This window comes from Leiobunum rupestre, chromosome 8 (assembly GCF_980474605.1).
Source record: "Leiobunum rupestre chromosome 8, qqLeiRupe1.1.hap1, whole genome shotgun sequence".
Classification (NCBI taxonomy): Eukaryota; Metazoa; Arthropoda; class Arachnida; order Opiliones; family Sclerosomatidae; genus Leiobunum; species Leiobunum rupestre.
Window position 1 is genome coordinate 57,536,122 of NC_143391.1, and position 19,254 is coordinate 57,555,375.

General features: G+C 39.1%; 1 protein-coding gene across 1 annotated transcript in view; it reads left to right on the forward strand.

Moving 5' to 3' along the window:
- The first annotated feature begins 323 nt into the window (after positions 1–323).
- Positions 324–19,254, forward strand: part of LOC149933780 (uncharacterized) — a 72,988-nt gene continuing 54,057 nt past the window's right edge. Inside the window, exons 1-5 of the mRNA XM_090157418.1 lie at positions 324–508; positions 6,453–6,644; positions 7,490–7,604; positions 10,384–10,664; positions 16,084–16,310. Of these exons, the coding sequence (XP_090013544.1) occupies positions 324–508; positions 6,453–6,644; positions 7,490–7,604; positions 10,384–10,664; positions 16,084–16,310 (1,000 nt within the window). The remainder of the gene's footprint in view (positions 509–6,452; positions 6,645–7,489; positions 7,605–10,383; positions 10,665–16,083; positions 16,311–19,254) is intronic.

Here is a 19,254-nt window from a genome sequence, read left to right on the forward strand (position 1 = left end):
ATTTAAACAGTTATATTATGGTGTCGGTCAAAAGCCTTAGACACCTCTTAAAATTAATCTCGTGGTTTCCTTTTTAATTATTGCAGATGCACGAAGTATACAAGAATAATTAGGATCATGATTAAATCGCACAACTTATGAAACTTTATAACTTTAATCCACTTAATCATCAAACCATTGTTACTATTTTTGCGATGCTTCTCGTTCTTAGGTGTAAATAGTGGTTACCATGACAACAGTTTGATGTTGATAATAAACAAACTGTACAGCATCATGTGCGTTGTTATATCACCGGTTATTACAATTTTTTGAGGAGTGTTATCATGAAAGCATTAAAGAAAATTATTAACAGATCCAAGGCAACCAGCTCTGATAATGACAGTGTTCAAAAACCAAAAAAGGGCTTTAAATTTCGACGAAAATCCAGTAATCATGATAGTATTGAAGATTTGGGTTTAGGAAATGTTTCCACTATTGTTTCCGGCCAACCAGATAATCATTTGGATAGGTAAGCTTGGTTAATAATTCAAGTATTTATGAAAAGTGCGATCCTTACGCTGTTCTATGTAATAGAAATATATTGTCACGTTTTGGTGCATCAAGGCATATTGGGGCCATGGTTGGCTGGTCAGTTTAAGGGTCACACCGGAACTTGAGAAATCTGGATGAAATTTTATCAGCTCCTACTCTCCCGTATCTCATTATATTAAACCCGACCAAACTCAATTGCATTAGCTGTACCCCCTGCATCGACAAACATTTATTGGTCCACAGAATAATTTGAAATATTTGGGTCGAATATCCGGTAGGTCCTTCTCTTCCTGCGCGTGTTCTGGTGGCCATTTAAACCATGATTACTGTAAACCCTAAAACCCATATTAAAGAGGCTGGAAAGTGGGGTTTTGAAAAACGTCATCCGTGACGTCATTAACGAAATTTGGCGCGTAGAACTACTTTTACTCAAGTTCGCGAAGACGTAAACAGGCACCGCTATGTTGGGATTTGTGTATGATGAAATCCAGCGTGGTCTTGGTTAGGGTTAGCTGAGCTCGTAGGAATTTATAAAAATTCGTTAATCTATAATGAGATTTAGTTTAGTGAACAACAAATGTTTAACGAAAAATTCATTAGAGCGATAAGATCTTTTAGTAGTAGTGTGTTCGTAATTTTTTAATTATTATTTGCGAGTTTCATCGAATTTTGTAAAAAACGCTAGATGAAATGATGAATAGAAGCCAATCTCTAAGGGCCTTGGTTTCACTGGAGCATTTTCATAAAACCTTAGAACTCAACCACAGTTCTTTTGCCTTTTCCCATTTATCTAATTCACCAACAAGAGATATTTTCATATCATCACGTTTCCGTTTTTTATTTGAATTAAACTCGTTCATTGTAATTAAATAAATATGAAAATACTAGAACCAAAACCACGTCCACGAAGGTTCGCGTATGAATACCTCTCACCAGTCTCTCTCTCGCGGGTCGCTCCTCACTATTTTCAAAACATCTCCGTCAGAGCCAAATTCCTCAAGCGGGGAATTAAGAAAATAAAGCAGGGTCCGGATTTTTTTGGAGATACAACGTCACTGGACGATTTCAAAACCCTACTTTCCAGCCCCTTTAAGTCGCTTTGAGTGTCAGTTTGGACCAGTAAAAATTATATAAACTCCCAATGTAAACTGTTTTCAAGCAATATTGTCACCATGGCTTCTCGGCTTTTTTACAATCTCTAAGTATTGTGTGGATTCACGACCGAAAAGAGGCTTGATTGTGCGGCGGCGACACACTTTTGCGAAGTAGCTCCTATGACATAGCTTTTGTCAAGTCAGAGAATAAATAATTAAATCTAGGCTCCGAAATTGCTTTTGTGTTACCGTGAAAGTAATACCTAAAACTATGGTTGCGCTCCACAGTGGCGGTGGGCGGAACTACTCGTCGAAGGTCAAATCTAATGCACTGTGGAAGCTAGCAAGTTAGAAACTTTACCAGACGCTTGACGTAAGTAGACCCCTCATACGGTTGGGCACCGTTGCGTCATCTAGACCCGTTTCGGTCGCGAATAGTTTCACAGCGATCAATTATGCGTCGTCGTAGGTCGTCAATATGGCGGACTTCAGTCTTGTGTACCAATTTTTCAAATGGTCCAAAGTACTAAAACTTCGGGAGCTTGGCGGAAGTTGGCAGTCAGCCCCGCGGTTTTACATCCCTCCCGCATTTTTACACGTCCAGTTCTACTTTTTTGAGTGGAGGGGGACAAATTTTTTTAGATAGTAAAAAAGCATTATGAGATAAGAAAAAATTTCAACTAGCAAAAGCTTATTAAGCGGTCGCATCTGGAAGTATGGTATCGCTACGATTTAAAATAATTACAAGATGATTTAAATTACCAATAAACACAATAAAAAATTAATTTAATTGTTTTCTGGTTTCTTAGAAGTTACATGTACCTTACAACATTACATTGATCATTGTATTTACAAAAGTTGTTCGAAATGATCCCCATTAGCCTAAACAGATCCTAAGAGCGTACTTAACCAATTGACGTAGTTACTCTGCTCCTGAAGCAAGCTTGGATGCGTCTTCGGAAAGATTATCGAACACGACGAAACATTTCTGGCATGTTTCGGATTGTGTCGCAGGCGTCAATTATGCGTTGACGTAAGTCTTCAACGTCTTGAACTTCAGTCTTTTATGCCAAGTCCTAATTGATATGGCCCCAAAGATAGAAATCACATGGGTTCAAATCAGGTGATCTAGCTGGCCATGCAACAGTTCCACCTCGACCTATCCGCCGCTGGGGAAACTCGGCATCAAGATGAGCTCTGACCCGAAGGCTTAAATGATGGGGTCCTCCGTCGTTCATAAGCCACATTCGTTGTCTTACTGCTAGCGCTACGTCTTTAAGTAGCTCTGGTAAAGTGTCTTGTAGAAACGTTAAGTACGCATCACCAGTTAGTCTTGGTGGTATAAAATAAGGTCCAATTAATGGTCGCCAACAATTCCGCACCAGACGTTGAGACTAAACTGCACTTGATATGACCTAACGGTAGTCGAGGGCGGATTTTCTTACTGCCACTCATAACGATTATGTAAATTGAAGATTCCGTCACTGGAACTAGGAACGTCCTTAAGCTATTGATATCGTTAGTCTACTCCTGAAAGTGAAACCACTGACGAAATTAGACTCGTCTTGGATAATCGGCCTCATTTAAAGATTGTACCTTTTGTAAATGGAATGGGTGGTACTGGTGTCGTCGAAGGATACGCCAGACAGGTACATGGTTGACTCGTACTTGTCGGAGGATCATCCTCGAAGATAGTAAATACTTGTTCCTCCACGTCCTTTAGAACGTCTCCTTCTGCAGTAGCAGGTCCCTTGGCTTGTATTTTTCCAGTTTCTCTTAAGCATCTGTCAACCACCGTGAACATTTGCCGATTGGAAGCTGTCTTTGAGGAAAGTGCTCCTGATACAAGCGCCGCGCTTTCACCGCATTTCCCTGAGCGAATCCATACGTAAGAGGTATATCGGTATATCGGCATTCGTTAAGTACGCCATAGCATAGCAGGTTTAAGATACGAAATTTTAATTTCAAAAAATATTAGAACATGTGTTGTAATGTAGACTAAACCTGTACACTAAAAACATTCTTTTGTGAGACCATTAATTAGTAATTAATGGTGTCATTTAATAGTGATCCACAACCGGCCTAGTCATTGAATTTAGTTGGCTTGTGTAATTAATAGTTACAGAAGCCAACTACATTCAGTGTACTAGCATTCGGGGAAAACACGGAGATGAGCTAGATACGTTCCAAAACACCTCATTAGGTGTTAAATTGGAACTTATTTATGGAATTAGAAGAATAAAAAACGAAATTCATTAATTACCTCTTTTAATAGGCGTTGTCACTAAGAAAACACTTGGTTATTGTTCGAACGTATTTCTATCCGTAGCAATTATCTTTCATTTTAATAACGCGCTTTTGATACTAGTTTTGTTGTTTATTGAAAAAGATAAGAAACCAAATGCTTAGTGAAAGGAAACAATTGGGTCCAAGGAATAATAGAAACTGGACAGTTGCGCGTTTTTCAACGTTTTTGGGCCGATTTTTGACGGCCAATTACTCGGATACGGTTCAATTTAGGAAAACGTTTCTTCGTACCATTTTCGCTCCTAATTTTTACCCGAAAGACACGCCTGTAAATTTGTGCCGTTCGTCCCTGAAACATGTATAACGTGATATATTACGTGATGTATTACGTGATGTATTACGTTATGTATTACGCGATGTATTACGTTATGTATTACGCGATGTATTACGTTATGTATTACGTTATTTATTACGTTATGTAGTGTGTTACATATTTCGTTATATATTACGTTATATAGCTCGTTATATATTACGTTATATAGCTCGTTATATATTACGTTATATAGCTCGTTATATATTACGTTATATAGCTCGTTATATATTACGTTATATAGCTCGTTATATATTACGTTATATAGCTCGTTATATATTACGTTATATAGCTCGTTATATATTACGTTATATAGCTCGTTTTATATCTATCTATCTATATTATAAGGATCTATCTATATTATAAGGAGCGCTTGGTACGTTGGTCGTCGTTGCACGTCCGAGTTTTCAGGAATGTTTGCTTAGTCTGTCATGAAGCCAAAAACGGGGCGGCGAGGAAAAAGCGACCCGCGGAACAGAGGGAAACCGAGACTGCCTTTCGCAGCGTTACTGAGGTGGTTCGACTATCTATTTTCTCCAAATCTGTCGCCCCTAGAGTTGGGCCGTGTTTGTCCCAACACGCAATACACCTGAAATTTTCTCCCTTTTCGCCGCGAATTTCGGAAGGGGGGGGGGGGGTAGTTTCAGAAGGCCTGTGAGTGTGAGTTTCGGAAACGGGGAGGGGCGGGGGGGTTTCGGGGTCGTTCCGATTTAAAAGTCCCGTGGCGCTCTCGGCGTACCTTAGTCCCGTGGCCTTTATGCATTAGCCATTGGATACAGGGGGTTTAAAGGGGTACAGGGGGTTTGGTACGACTGCGAGTTTGAGTTATTTTTGCGGGGAGAAGGGTACCACAGTAATTATCACATGGGAAAAGCGGAGAGGGGTACCACGGTAATTATCACATGGGAAAAAGGGGGAGGTGGGTACCACGGTAATTATAACCTAAGAAAAAAGGGGAGGAACGGTAATTATCAAATGGGAATAATGGAGAGTACCCCGGTAAAGGCTGAACTAATTTTTCTTTATAAACTACTAAACAATGTAATACCCAGTGAAAAGTTAATTTCAAAACTAAATATATCTGTTCCTCAGCACAATACTAGAACTATAAAAATGTTTAAAACTGAAAAGAGTACTCTGAATCCTATTAATAGAATACAAATAACTGCAAACACCCCTCCAATGAAATAGATTTGTATAACTGTAAAATATCTGAAATCAAAGCATTGCAAATGTTTGTGAAAATTTCTAAATTTAACAACCAATTGTACCTAACCTAGTTAAATCTTTGATATTTTATCAGACTCAAGTTTTATATAAATTCAGGTTATAATATATCTGATTTCACTACTGTGATATGTAAATATGTATATCTAAGTAACAGGCTGTGTACCAACTAGTTGACACTGTAAAAAGGGTTGTTTCGGAGCACATTAAAATTTCATTTCATTCGGGGAAAACACGGAGATGAGCTATATACGTTGTAAAACGCCTCACAATGTGTTAAATTTGTACTTACTTATGGCATTAGAAGAATAAAAAAACGAAATTCCATAATTTTTTTTAAAAGGCGTCGTCACTTAGAAACACCTTGTTATTGTTTAAACGTATTTCTACACTTACAATGTTATTTTACCCCTTTCATTTTAATAATGCACTTTTTATACTAGTTTTTTTATAGACAAATTTAAGAAACCAATGCTTAGCGAAAGGAAGCTATTTGGTCCAAGAAATAATAGAAACTGCACATTGCGCGTTTTTCGACGTGCTGGAGGCCGATTTTTGACGGCCAATTACTCGGATACGGTTCAATTTAGGAAAACGTTTCTTCGGACCTTTTTCACTCCTTGTTACCCAAAGAACACGCCTGTAAATTCGGACAGATTTAACTGAAACACCCTGTATAAAGTTCGAAACTCTGGGACACACAGGATGGGCATTTTTCCGGTAAATTACTTTCTAGATATTCCCAGCACATTAGGGAATTATATACTCAAATGTCCATGACACAAGCTTACAGTTACGAAATTTCGGGCACATACGCTAATAATCGTACTATTAGCCAATACTACCGCAAAATTTGAAACTCCGTCCGCAATTTTGATTAGGGCACTTTCCCTGTTAGGTGACAACGGACACGACTAGTTTTCTTTACGGTGAGGGTATGGCGAAAAAGCTATTAATTACATCCATGTTAATTATCTTCCTAGCGCGTTCGGTTCCACTTCAAAATCCGAGATTCCTTTAGAAGCGTGTGGGTATTCTGTGGATTTAAAGAAATCTCAACCCGAGAAGTTCACGAAACTGCATAAATCCTGTTGGGCAGGAAACGAAGAGAAAGTAAGAAATCTCACGACTGGGAGCAAAGCCATCAGCGTCAATAGTCAAGATCACGAACTAAGGTAAGCCAAAAGTTAATATAATCAATAAACGATGTAATCTTTTACTTCATTAATTAGGTTATAACGAAAAATCTGTTCGGCGCATATATTCAATTTAGACTAGTGTTGCCGTTTAGAACCGGAAGAACCGAAGGAGAACCGAACCGAATACTTTTCGAATACTATTACTTTTGAAAAAGCCGCGAAGAAGAATAAATAAACCACTGACAACAGTGACAAGTGACAAGGACTATTATGTCTATTGTCTCATTTGGAGGGAAAAACCGTTTTATTTAGAAATCACTTAATTTGTTTTGTCCAAACTATTGGTTTTTATTTCGCCGCGTGTTCTATGTTACTTCCAAATATGTGGAAATAAGCGAAAATAGCTTTACAGTTTTCTCCCAATTTTTGTTTCGGTTCTCGGTTCGGTTCGGTTCCTACTATTTTTTGGTTCGGTTCCGGTTCCAATTTGTCATGATCGGCAACCCTAATTTAGACCTATAGTTATAAAATTAAAAAAAAATATATGACCGTTTTAAGTCATACTGTAAACAAGAATGTATTTATTTATTCTCAGGGAGAATGAATATGTCGAGACGATCGACGGACACGTTGAGGCCCTAACCCCTTCACGCTAAGGGGGGGGGGGGGAGGGTAGAAAAAGGAGGCGGTCTTATTTTTTTGCGTCCTCGCAGCAGCGTTAATCGCGTCGGAAAACGTAATTTTTAAGAACCAATGAGATTGCAGTATTATTTGATTTTATTAAAGCGGAGGAGCATACCGGGGGGCACAACGGGTGGAATTATTTAGCTGAATTTTATACAGAAATCAAGTGGATCCGATATAGACATTTTATTTTGCAGGACACCGTTGCATTTGTCAGTTGCTCGGGGACTCGAGAACATTACGAACTATTTGCTTTCTTTGTCTCCGGATCTTTCGTTGACGGATAATAGAGGAAAAACTGTTCTATTTAAAGTACGTTTCAAATTACTTAATTAAGGGCATTGAACTAAATTAGATTTATTTAAATCTACGATATAAAGAATACTAGGGCAATGAAATGGAATCAGATTGTATATTATTTTCCTTTAGTGAATTAATTTGAAAATATAATTTTGAGTTTGGGAATGATCGGGAATGGATATTCCTTTTGGTCGCATTTCTTCGAACCGGGTTCATTAAGTAAGCCCCCTCTCTATAAATTGAAAAAATCCATTTGCGATCGAATGCGACAATATGCGAGACCAAGAAAATGATTTGCCACATATCTGTTAAGTTGGAATAATTAAATCAAAGGAGGGTGCTAACTTAATGATAGCCCCCCACTTTCAACTATCAACGCGGAAACACAATCAATATAATGCCACGTTATACGACACCCTTTCTTTCAAATGTGACATTTAAGTTAACGAGATATATGTTAATTTATTTGACTGAAGAAATCATTTCACTCGCGCCTTAATCCACGTTTAAGCGATTCCATTCTCCATATCTCCATTCACACATATGACCGAAAGCTGTTTGTAGCCATTTGATAATGCAGGTAAACATGGCTAATAGTTACATGCTAGTTAATAAAAATATAATACGGAACGCGCAGTGTAAATAGTCAACACGAGTTTTCGAAAAGGCGCGACACTACTGAACTCTTGATTTAAGTAAGTTGCCCATCATTTGATTTACCGTAGACGCTCGCTATCTAGTGTAAGTAACACATCTCCGAATCTGATGTATGATTGCACCTTGTCCTCGGATGTTCAATACTGTAATTCTAAAATATTTTGCAACAATTGCGCTCCAGCGTGGAGATATTGGACATGAGCTTCTTAATTGAATTAGAATCTTGGTAATTTTATGATGCCTCGGTAGCAGGATTGGACGCCTGGTACCTTCCGATAGGTCGGCATACTTTAGCTGTCCTCCAACACGCAACACACCGTTTCAATCCAACATCGGTCGTAGACATAGCAAATTCAATGTGACGACAATGCGAGGCTATCGTTAACCTAGCCACACCACTAGTTTAAATAAATATCTTTGTAACTAGGCTGTCGCATTGCTCCGCATTGTTTCGAGTACGGTGATCAAAATAAAAATATTCACTGCTTGTTTAATTATTTATAAATAAATTAAAATATCCCGTTTCAAGTTTTGTGTGTCGTATTGCTCCGCATTGACATCGCTTTCGAAAATAGGATATTTGCGGTCTTAATTACAACAGAGGGCATCGTCAAATTGACCTTCTCTTGTTTACATCATTATCTTATACTCTAAAAAGTCGCTATGGAAATTTTGGGCACATTCGAAATTTAGGTAATCTTATAGTTTCGCAATGCCATCGCATTTAAATAGATCTTAATTACAATAAACGGCTATTGTTAACCAAGACCCTCAATATAAAGTAATTAACTTTCTACACTAAAATTTCGTATTCGAAATTTATGTTGTCGCATTACTAAGCATTCTAGTTTAATTTCTTCGTAATGGCGTCGAATTCCATTGTTAGTTTTTGTTGTTGATAATTGACAGTGGGGCTGTCCCATCATTGGCTTTCGCATTTCGTCGCATAACGAAAGCATTCGATCGCAATTGAAAGTATTAGAAAAAGGGTGATCAAATTACTCTACCCTTAATGCTCTCGCATTGCAACGAAATGTTAAATTAATGAATTTATCACTAACGTCAAAAATACGTTTACGATTAATAAATTTCTTTGCCACATTTAGTCTTGTTGAAGAATAATTAGTTAGGCTAATACCCTATGCACCACCATAGGTTCAAGTCATCTGACTACTTCTATTGCCTTACTATCGGTGGCCGGGTCGTATGGCGTAGTAGGGTCGCAAGCCACCTGACAGAACCCTACCCTTACTAATACCGATAATCTCAGCAAGTTAATTAATAATGCCTTTAAACAGAATCGGGGGCTATCATGAATCTATTATTTTAATCTTTAGATTTCTAAAAATCCGATTGGTCACATTTTCAGTTAGGAATTTTTATTTACCCAAATATGATCGTCGCTTTACTTTGCTTTCACGTCGTAGTGAAGTATCACAGTTCAAAGGTTATTTTAGAAATTGTGTGAATTTAATTCTTGCTAATGATTCACCTTTCATATACTATATTATTTAATCACATTCATTAGAAATAGTGTTGCAATAATTTAAAAATATGTTTCAATGTAATTTCCCTTTTTTCGGCGCCTATATACAGTATAAGACTGGTGGTATAGCCCCCTCACTCTCAAACTTTCAGTTTTCTGTTAATCCAACTGGTCCAAACCAATATAATTATGATTAACTGCTTCTGTTGGCGTCGCGTTTGCCAAATGGTTGTAGCATTACTTTGGATTAACGACGTAATTCAGTTTTGGTGATCATTTAATTTGTAGATTAAGGGGGCTATAGTTAATATAGCCACCCATTATTTTTAAAAGGAAGAAAAGAGGGGGCCAACTTAATCGATCCCACATTATATTTTACTAGCATGCAACAAAAGCCATGTTCACACTGCTTTATCAATTGGCATTGAGGTCTTATTCGAATAAGGGTGTTTGGGGGCCTCAAGTGATATTTAATTATTATTATTACGGTAACGGATAGAAATAGTAATTCCCGGAACAGTAACGCGTGGAGATGGGAATACCCAATATTTGAACAGATATTTTATGGAAGTAATTTTTTTTAATGAGAGTGACAGGAGTGATTATGTTAAGACTGCTCAAGTTCCTTTTCTTTGAATGACATTACAGGCGGTCGAAGGGCAACACTACGGATGCGTCAGTTCTCTGTTACGTTGTGGTTCGGACTTGAACATCAAAGACGAGGACGGCAATACGGTGTTGCATTGTGCCTTGCTGAAACGACTCAACGACATAGCCTTGTCACTTCTCCAACAAGACGTCGATTGCAACGTGACAAACAACGACGGCGTCACTCCGCTCCACCTGGCAGCCACCGGGAAGCAAATGGGCGTCGCCAGGAAGCTGTTGCAAATGGGAGCGCGAATCAATGCCAAGGACAGAGAGCACAGGTAATTGAATTGTCTTTGATTATGTCTTCTTTTCGAGTGCTAGGCGTTAAAGGGCCACGAAATTGTTGGATTTTAAATAGTTTTCCATGTATGGATATGGCTAGAAATATTCGAGGCTATGATTGGTTTGATTTACTAGCACTATGTACGAAAGAAGATGAGGTTCTTGAAATTTGGGCCGAATTTTTCGAATTAATCTGTGGCCCTTTAAAGGAAGGATAAAGTTATCTATTAAACTACCACAAATCAAGTGTTTAAAGAAACATCTGACATCATTATTTTCAACTAGAGTTAATTTTTTAGAAATAGATAGGTTTAAATAGATAGCTTTAAAAGTATCATCACGCGCAGTCGCATGAAATTTTTCTCGCGCCGTTTTTCAATTTCGTTTTTGAATTTTCTGTTATTAAGAGTTAGGCTTAGCAAAATTTATATATATATGTATTAGGGTTAGCGGAGTAGCCGTTGTATTGACAAAGCAACTATGGCGTGCAAGTTGTCTCAAACGAACCTTATTACTTCGAATCTACGATCTTCTCGTTTTAAAGACATATCAAAGATTGAAGGTGTTAATTCCGCAACTACTAAGCTGAACTTGAAAACGACGAAAACCTCGAAATCTAATAAATCAGACAACCTTGATGATATACATACTTTACGGCCTTCATCTGACGATTCTTTAAATATTTCCTCAAGCGTTATCATCGTCCCTCCTACTACTGAAAACCAAGAAAGTTGTGTTGGTTGCAGTTGCTCCCATATTTCGCGTTGTGGATCAATGGAGGCTCGACTTAAAACTCTCGAATTGAAAATTTATTCCTTGATTTCTCAACGCCAAGACGATTCCGTAATGCTAAAGGACCACCAAGAAATTATCGATAACTTTTTCAACTGACATTGCCTACCAAGGTCAGGAAATTTTAGATGTCAAGAAAGAATTTTTGGATCTCAATCAGAAGTTACATGATGAATTTTCCACAATTCACGCTAATTGCTCAAACATTCAGACATCTATGAAACATACTGATGACTCTATCGCCACTCTATCGTCAAATCTAAAACGACTCGAACAATCTTATTCGAATCCCTCCTTTGCTGATACTGATTTGGATACTCGAATTGAGGTGACTCTTAAGGAACGAGAAGATGTTCAACGCATGCAATTTAACGCTATTCTTCGAAATCTCCCTGAGTCATCTCCCGACATTGATATATCCAATGTCCGTGGTGTGTTATCGGATATTGGTTTCCTCCATTCGGAATTATCCTCCATTTTGGTCGAACGTCTTGGACAACAAAGATCCGTTCCTCGTCTCACCAGATTAATCTTCCCTTCATTATCCTTGAAATATAAATTCCTTTCTTGTATGAAAACGTTCCGAACATCGAACTCCGAGACTTCACTCTCCTGCTCGATTGACCGAACCAAGCTCCAACAGACCAAACATTTGAAAGCCGTTGAAGAACTACGTAATCGATTAACCAAGGGAGAAAAGAATTTGATTATTCGTGACGGAGTGGTTCACCTTCGAACGGAATTTTATCGCCATCGTGATTCACCATCTTCTACTACAACCTTTCCTACTTCTCCAAAAAACATCTAACATCACCGGCTCTAGTTCCACCTTTCGGTCATTCGCCCTCTGTTAACAAGATCAATCTCTCAACTCCAACATTAAATCCGTGTGCTCCAATTTTTGTTCCTCGACAATTAAATTATATTTCATCACTTTTAACTAACATTGCTGGTCTCGCTGCTTATAAACTCTCTGAACTTCAGCAGGTCTGTTCTCAATTTAATGTGAACCTCGTCGCTTTAACAGAAACGTGGTTGACCCGAGATGTTTTGGATAGTGAGTTATCACTGATAGACCCATCTCTTTACCGACGTGATCGCACTCCCCCACTGAAAAGAGGTGGTGTCGCACTCTACGTATCGAATCTTATTCAATGTCGCGTGTTAACTCTTATTTCAAATAACGTCTCCGAGTTGTGGTCATCAACTCTTGGTCATCAACTCTTGGTCTAGAACACCTTGCTACCGCGTCGCAATCCCTACTAGTTTGCGTCATTTACCGTTCCCCCACCTACAATAACCACAGTGAAACGCTCGAACTTATTACAGCTGTGACCAATTACAGTGACTCTTAAAATATCAACCTACTCATCCTTGGTGACCTCAATTATCCGCATATTGACTGGCTACTATTTAGTCCTTCTGTTGGTGCATCGGCTGCAGCGCGTAATTTTGTGGATACGCTTTCTTCCATGAATTTACACCAAATTATATTGACACCGACTCGGTTCCGTGCCTCTAATGCTTCCAACATTCTTGACTTGGTTTTAAATAATGATCCTGACCTTGCCTTTGATCCTTTACATCTTCCCCCTATTGGAAACAGCGACCACAGTGTCATAGTATTCAAGGCATCCGTTTTAATTGATGTGAATCCTCCCATACGGAGGATCTGTAGAGATTTCTTTAAAGGCGATTACGAAAACTTTGTCAATTTCTTGAATGGTGTGCAATGGTGTCAAATTCTTCGATCAAATAACATTGACGTCTTATGGAATAAATTCATGCATATTCTAAATACAGGAATCTCACTCTTCGTGCCACTTCGCCGCTTAGGTGTATCTCCCACTCAACATACGACCGTCCGACTTTCGAAACCTAGCGCGTTCAAACGCCAACAATAGACTAATTTTGTACGACTTAAAAGGCGGGGTGCTAATTCTGACGTTGTGGATGCTGCCTTTGAAAAGTACAAACAAGCTCGAAATGGTCTTACCAATGCGTTGAGGAAAGTTAAAAGGAAATTAGAGTATACCCTCGCTAAACAAATTTCTTCTAATCCGAAGGCCTTCTACAGCCATGTCAATAAAATGCGCAAAACCAAATTTACAATTGGCGAAATGAAAACTGGCGATGGTGTGTTAACCACTGAACTTAATGCAATTGTTCAGACTCTAGTTTCTCACTTTGCCGAAGTGTCAAGTAATCAGCCGAATATTAACGTTACGCCTCCGACGAATCCAGATCGACCTAAGCTCTCGGTATTCCAATGCGACCTTAATGAAATTTACAAACTCCTTCAAAAACTAAATGTTAACCAAGCAGCAGGACCTGATGGGCTTCACCCTTACCTTCTGAAATCACTCGCTGGTTTCCTCACTGATCCTTTGTATCGCATCTTCACTCACAGCTTCAATACTGGGACAATTCCGGTTTCGTGGAAGGTTTCGTATCTTACTCCAATACATAAGTCTGGTAGTCGTACTGAACCGGGAAACTTTCGTGGTATCGCCCAAACTAGCAAAATTTCGCGTACAGCCGAACGAATAGCGAAACCACAGATTGAAGCTTTCCTCAATGAAATAGATTTTTTTTCCAAATCTCAACATGGATTCCTTCCTGGTAAATCCTGTTCAAGTAACCTCCTCGCGGCTACTAATGATTGGACCAAATGGCTAGATTCTGGTAAAGCTGTCGATGTAGTCTTTCTTGATCTCAGCAAAGCTTTTGACACGATACCTCACGATGGTTTACTCGCCGCGTTAGAGTCTGCTGGAATAACTGAGTTAGCTCTGAATTGGATTCGAGACTTAATAGTCGGCCGTTCACTAACGGTGTTTCTCAAAGGTGCTTCTTCCGATGCCCATTGTCCCCTAAGCGGAGTACCTCAAGGGACTGTACTTGGTCCTCTCCTGTTTTCGGTCATCATCAATGACCTTCCATCACGAAGCTGGGATACCCTCTTCTTACAGACAACGATTGTATCAATCTACAAGACGACCTTGATAGTGTTAACGTTTGGGCTTCCAATCTTGGTATGGCTTTTAATCCGTCTAAAAGTATGATTCTCCACCTTGGAAGTAACAACCCTCGGCAATCCTATACGCTCCGTGGATCTTCTATTGAGTGTTTTACCGAAATTCGTGATCTTGGAGTTATCACTGATGAACGTTTATTATATTCCTCTCACACTCAAACCATCAGTAAACGAATGAACTCGATTACCGGCTTGACGCGCCGCAACTTTTACTTCCGCTCAAATACTCTAACACGAACCATCTATTGTTCTCTACTTCTACCGAATATTGACTTTGCGTCGGTTGTGTGGTCTCCCGCTCTAGTGGGTGACAAAATCACCCTGACTAAAGCGCAGAATCGTTTTACGAAACTTACTCGTGGTCTCAACAAATCTTCACCAATTCAACGAAATAAAACCCTCGGCATTTTGGACCCTGTGACCCGTCATCGTGTTAACGATCTTGTCTATTTGTTTGTTCTCTATCAACGTGTTCTAAAGGCGCCGACTCACGATACATTTTTTGAACTTTTTGATTCTTCCACTAACACGCTTACTCGGGGTCATCAGGCAAAATTATTTAAACCACTTGTAAAAAAAACAATACGTCAACGGCACTTTTCAGGTCGAGTAATAAATGACTGGAACGCTCTTCCACTAGAGATTTTGAAATCTCCTTCTAAAGTCTCATTCCGAAAGGCGGTCTCATTGTGGATTCAAGATTCACTTTCCCAATGTGATAGTCCATGTTCTCTCCCTCATTTAGCTTAAAATTAAAAATTTACTGTGATCACCGATTATCTATATTATATATTCTAGTTTTTTTGTGTTATATTTTCAATGTGTTCTTCCAAGTATATCATCCGTGTCTGATCACATATAAGCCTACTGTGGCTTCGTGGTCTTGTATTTAGTATGATAAATAAATAAATAAATAAATAAATAAATAAATAGCCGGAAATTTTAAAAACACTAAAATGAAAAATAAATTTAAATATAACATAAAGGTTTTTGAAAATTTGTGGGGGAGAGTATTTGTCGAAACAGTAATTTCGTTTCCAATCTACATTTCACATTCCACCAAATCTGCATTCCGGTGTCTATACTACGATAGGAGTTTTCTCATAGTTTACGTTGTGAGCAAAAACGTTCGGCAATCCACCACAGATTTTCCTACTTTATACCCCCCTTAATACTCGGGCCATTATTTAGCCTAGTGGTACCGTAGTTTCCAATTTAGAAGATCGATCACAATTTTTAATGTAAACATCGCCATGTTGGTAGTAGTTTTATTATTATAATATTTCAGTATATTTTCGAGTTAAATATTTTGTCAGTTCGATATAGCTATTTTAAAGGTTAAGATCCGCTTATACTAAACTTCGCAAATTTGTGCACCTCAGATTTTAACCTTCTGGAATTTCCGTTAGGTAACGGAATTCATGTATATTCATTTTATTAGACAGGTTATGGACCCTTTTGGAAACATGTAGGAGGAACGTGTATAAGTTAAGAAGTAGTTATATACAATCTAATCTCCTACAAGTTTCCCCGTTCACGTTTTGAAGAAGGTATACGATATCATTTGACAAGAGCTCAATTTTCAGAACGCCATTGATGCTGGCCGCCTTATCCGGCAGTGCTCCTTTGGTGTCCTTCCTTCTGGACAATGGCGCGGATCGAGAGTGCCAAGACGTCGATTCCATGACCGCCCTGGACTACGTGAAATCCAAAGGACACGCCGAAATCGCGGAGTTACTACTACCGGAGAATTCACCGAGTTCTGACCAGGTCGGAGCAGTCTCAGAGACGGTTGCGGAAGAAGACTTTGAAGGTAACTGAGGACATTATGATGTTTTTACCATTTCAAAAATTTATGCACACCGATTACGTAATCGACTAAAGGCTATGAAGTGATTACGGGGTTATTATATTGTTTTCAAAATTATTATGGGCTGATTACAGTCGAGCGTTTACGAGTGGTTACGGGGTTATTACCGAGTTAATATGGAGGTTTTAGACTCTTCCTCTAGTATAGAGCAAAGAGGCTGTTATTTCCGCTTCTGGTGCATGCGGTGGAGGTGGTTATTATTACAGTGGAACCTTTAGGTCCGTATAATATATAGCTCCGTATAAGTCCCCTGGAATCGTCGAATTCTCTTGAATGGCACTCGATATAACTTTAATTAAGTGTGTCAGAACGGTATAGGAGTTAATGACAGTTTGTCGCAAAGTAAAAAAGGTTGGTGTCGGAAAATGCGTCATCAAAATCGAGGTACTCCAGCGCCGCCGAGTGAGGCGTTTTAGAACGTATATCTACGGGCGAGTAAATCGAAGAAAGAAAATCGCGCCAGACTATAGACTAAATATAATGTTGCTAGTACTATTCCAACTAGTAGGTTATGTAGTCTATAGTGTGACTAGGTCTCACTAGAAATTTTAATATACGCGAAGGTACAGCTGACACACTTTTGGGTCTTTTGCTACTTTTGGTATTAGTTCTCTCTATCTACCTATGCCAGTGCTGAGCCGCCGTTGTTTTAAAAAAACGGGGATATTTCGCCGCCGATTGGAAATTACAGCGTATGTGTTCCCGGGAATCGACGAATTATCTTCAACGGCACTCGATATTAATTAAATTCAAGCGTCATTCGATTGGTATTAGTTCTCTCTATCTACCAATACCAGTGCTGAGCCACTGTTTTTTTTACCAAAGGGGTAAATTCAAGAGTTCTAGGAGGAAGAGTCTACTATGGTGGTTAAAAGTCAGCTAGGCTAGGCTAATACCCAAGGCACCACCTTAGGGCTAAGTCGTCAAGTCACTTTTGAAGCCATTAATTCAGGTGGCCGGGTTACAATGCGTAGGAGGGTGGTGGCAAGCCCTGCATGCCACGCGTTCGAGCCATTAGCTCCCTACACTATCTATTACCGTTAACCTCAACAAGTTTTATGGAAGGGGAAACCGAAGATCTCGGGGGAAAACCCCTTAAACCAGTGGGGAGAGAACTTGCAAACTCAACGCAGAAGGAGTTGTTGCGAGTTTTCACCCAGTAGCATCTTGTTCTATGATAAGTTAAGTTAGAAGAGACCACCTATGGACTGTGAGAAGGTTGATAAAATACGCGAAAAAGTAGATTAGTCCATAATTAAAGGGGATAATATATCTAAATCCTAAACAAATTTGAAGAAATTAAAAAACTTACTAATAACTCGTACCGATAGGTCTTCGAGCGAATCTCGGATCAAATAGATCTTCGAGTAAAAAACTAAATAAAATAGCCAGAAATTCCAACGGTAGACCGGTGTCGTTCTATTTGGAACTCATCAGTACCGTGCGGGAAATCTGGCTGGCGACTGCTATATCGAAAAGAGAAACTAAGCCTAAACATTAAAAATTTCAAAACGCGTTGCATAGCAACGGAAAGCCGAAAAGGGGGGAATGTGGTGGAGAATAGTATACAGGGTCTTTTTTTTTGCTCGGAAAAGTGTTTTTTTTCAAAAACTATTTATAGTACCGATTTCAAATTTGGAAGGTCAATTCTCTATACCGGGGGACATCAGTTTGAGAAATTTGAGCGTTTTCGGTAATGTTTTTCACCAATTTTGAAAAATTATTTTTCGACCACTAGGTGCGAGATAAAAAAATTCTATTATAAAGTTGTAGGCCGTCATCGAAAACCCTTAAAAATTGTTCACTCGACGAAAAACAACTTATTTATCAGTGAAAATTCGATCTTGAAAAATTTACAAGTTGGTGAAGCCAAATTACGATTGTTTGAAACGATAATTGAAAAGGGAACAAGTCTAATACAAACGTAGTAGAGTTTTCACACTTGAAAAAATGTACACGTTTGGTTTTTAAATGCAGATATTTTATTCACATAAATTCTTACAAAACATTTTCAATAATATCACCATTGGCTGCAACACAGGTTTGTGCGCGGACAATTAAGTTCTCAAACGCTTTCTCTACCATTTCTGGTGTGACGTCTCGGCAAGCACTGATTATTCGTCTAATGAGTTCCTCCCTAGTGTCAATGGGCGTGGCGTATACCTTTGCTTTAACGAATCCCCAGAGAAAATAATCCAGCGGTGTTAGGTCAGGTGACCTTGCTGGCCAATGCACTGGACCATTTCTCCCTATCCACCTTTCAGGAAACTCGTTGCTGAGGTGCTCAGTTACTGGCCGGGAAAAATGCGGAGGGGCGCCATCTTGCTGAAACCACAACTGACGTCTTTCAGCCAATGGAAGGTCGTCGATTGCGTCACTCAGTTCGTTCTGTAGAAAATGTAAATACCTTTGGCCGTTGAGGTTCGTCGGCAGGAAAAAGGGACCAATCAAACGGTTTCCAACAAGTCCAACCCAAACATTGACCCGTTCAAATTGAACCTGGTGATGATATTCAAAACCCCAATGTGGGTTGATGTCAGACCAAAGATGGCTGTTTTGATGATTAAAGGGCCCATCTCTAGAAAATGACGCTTCGTCGGAGAACAAAACATGGCGCAAAAATTGTCTATCTTCTTGGACAGCATTTAGTAACCAGTTGCTAAATTCATAACGTCTTTGATGGTCTCCGTCAATTAGTCCTTGGTGGAGCGTAGCTCTGTATGGGTGATAGCGATTCTTACGAAGAATTTTCCACACACGATTTGCAGAACAACCCAAATCAGCAGCGGCGTTAGCGCAACTGCGACGAGGATATGCCACAAAGTACGCGAGTACATTGTTCTCGAAGTCTAAATCCGGTTGACCCAATCCGCGAAACCTAGGTTGC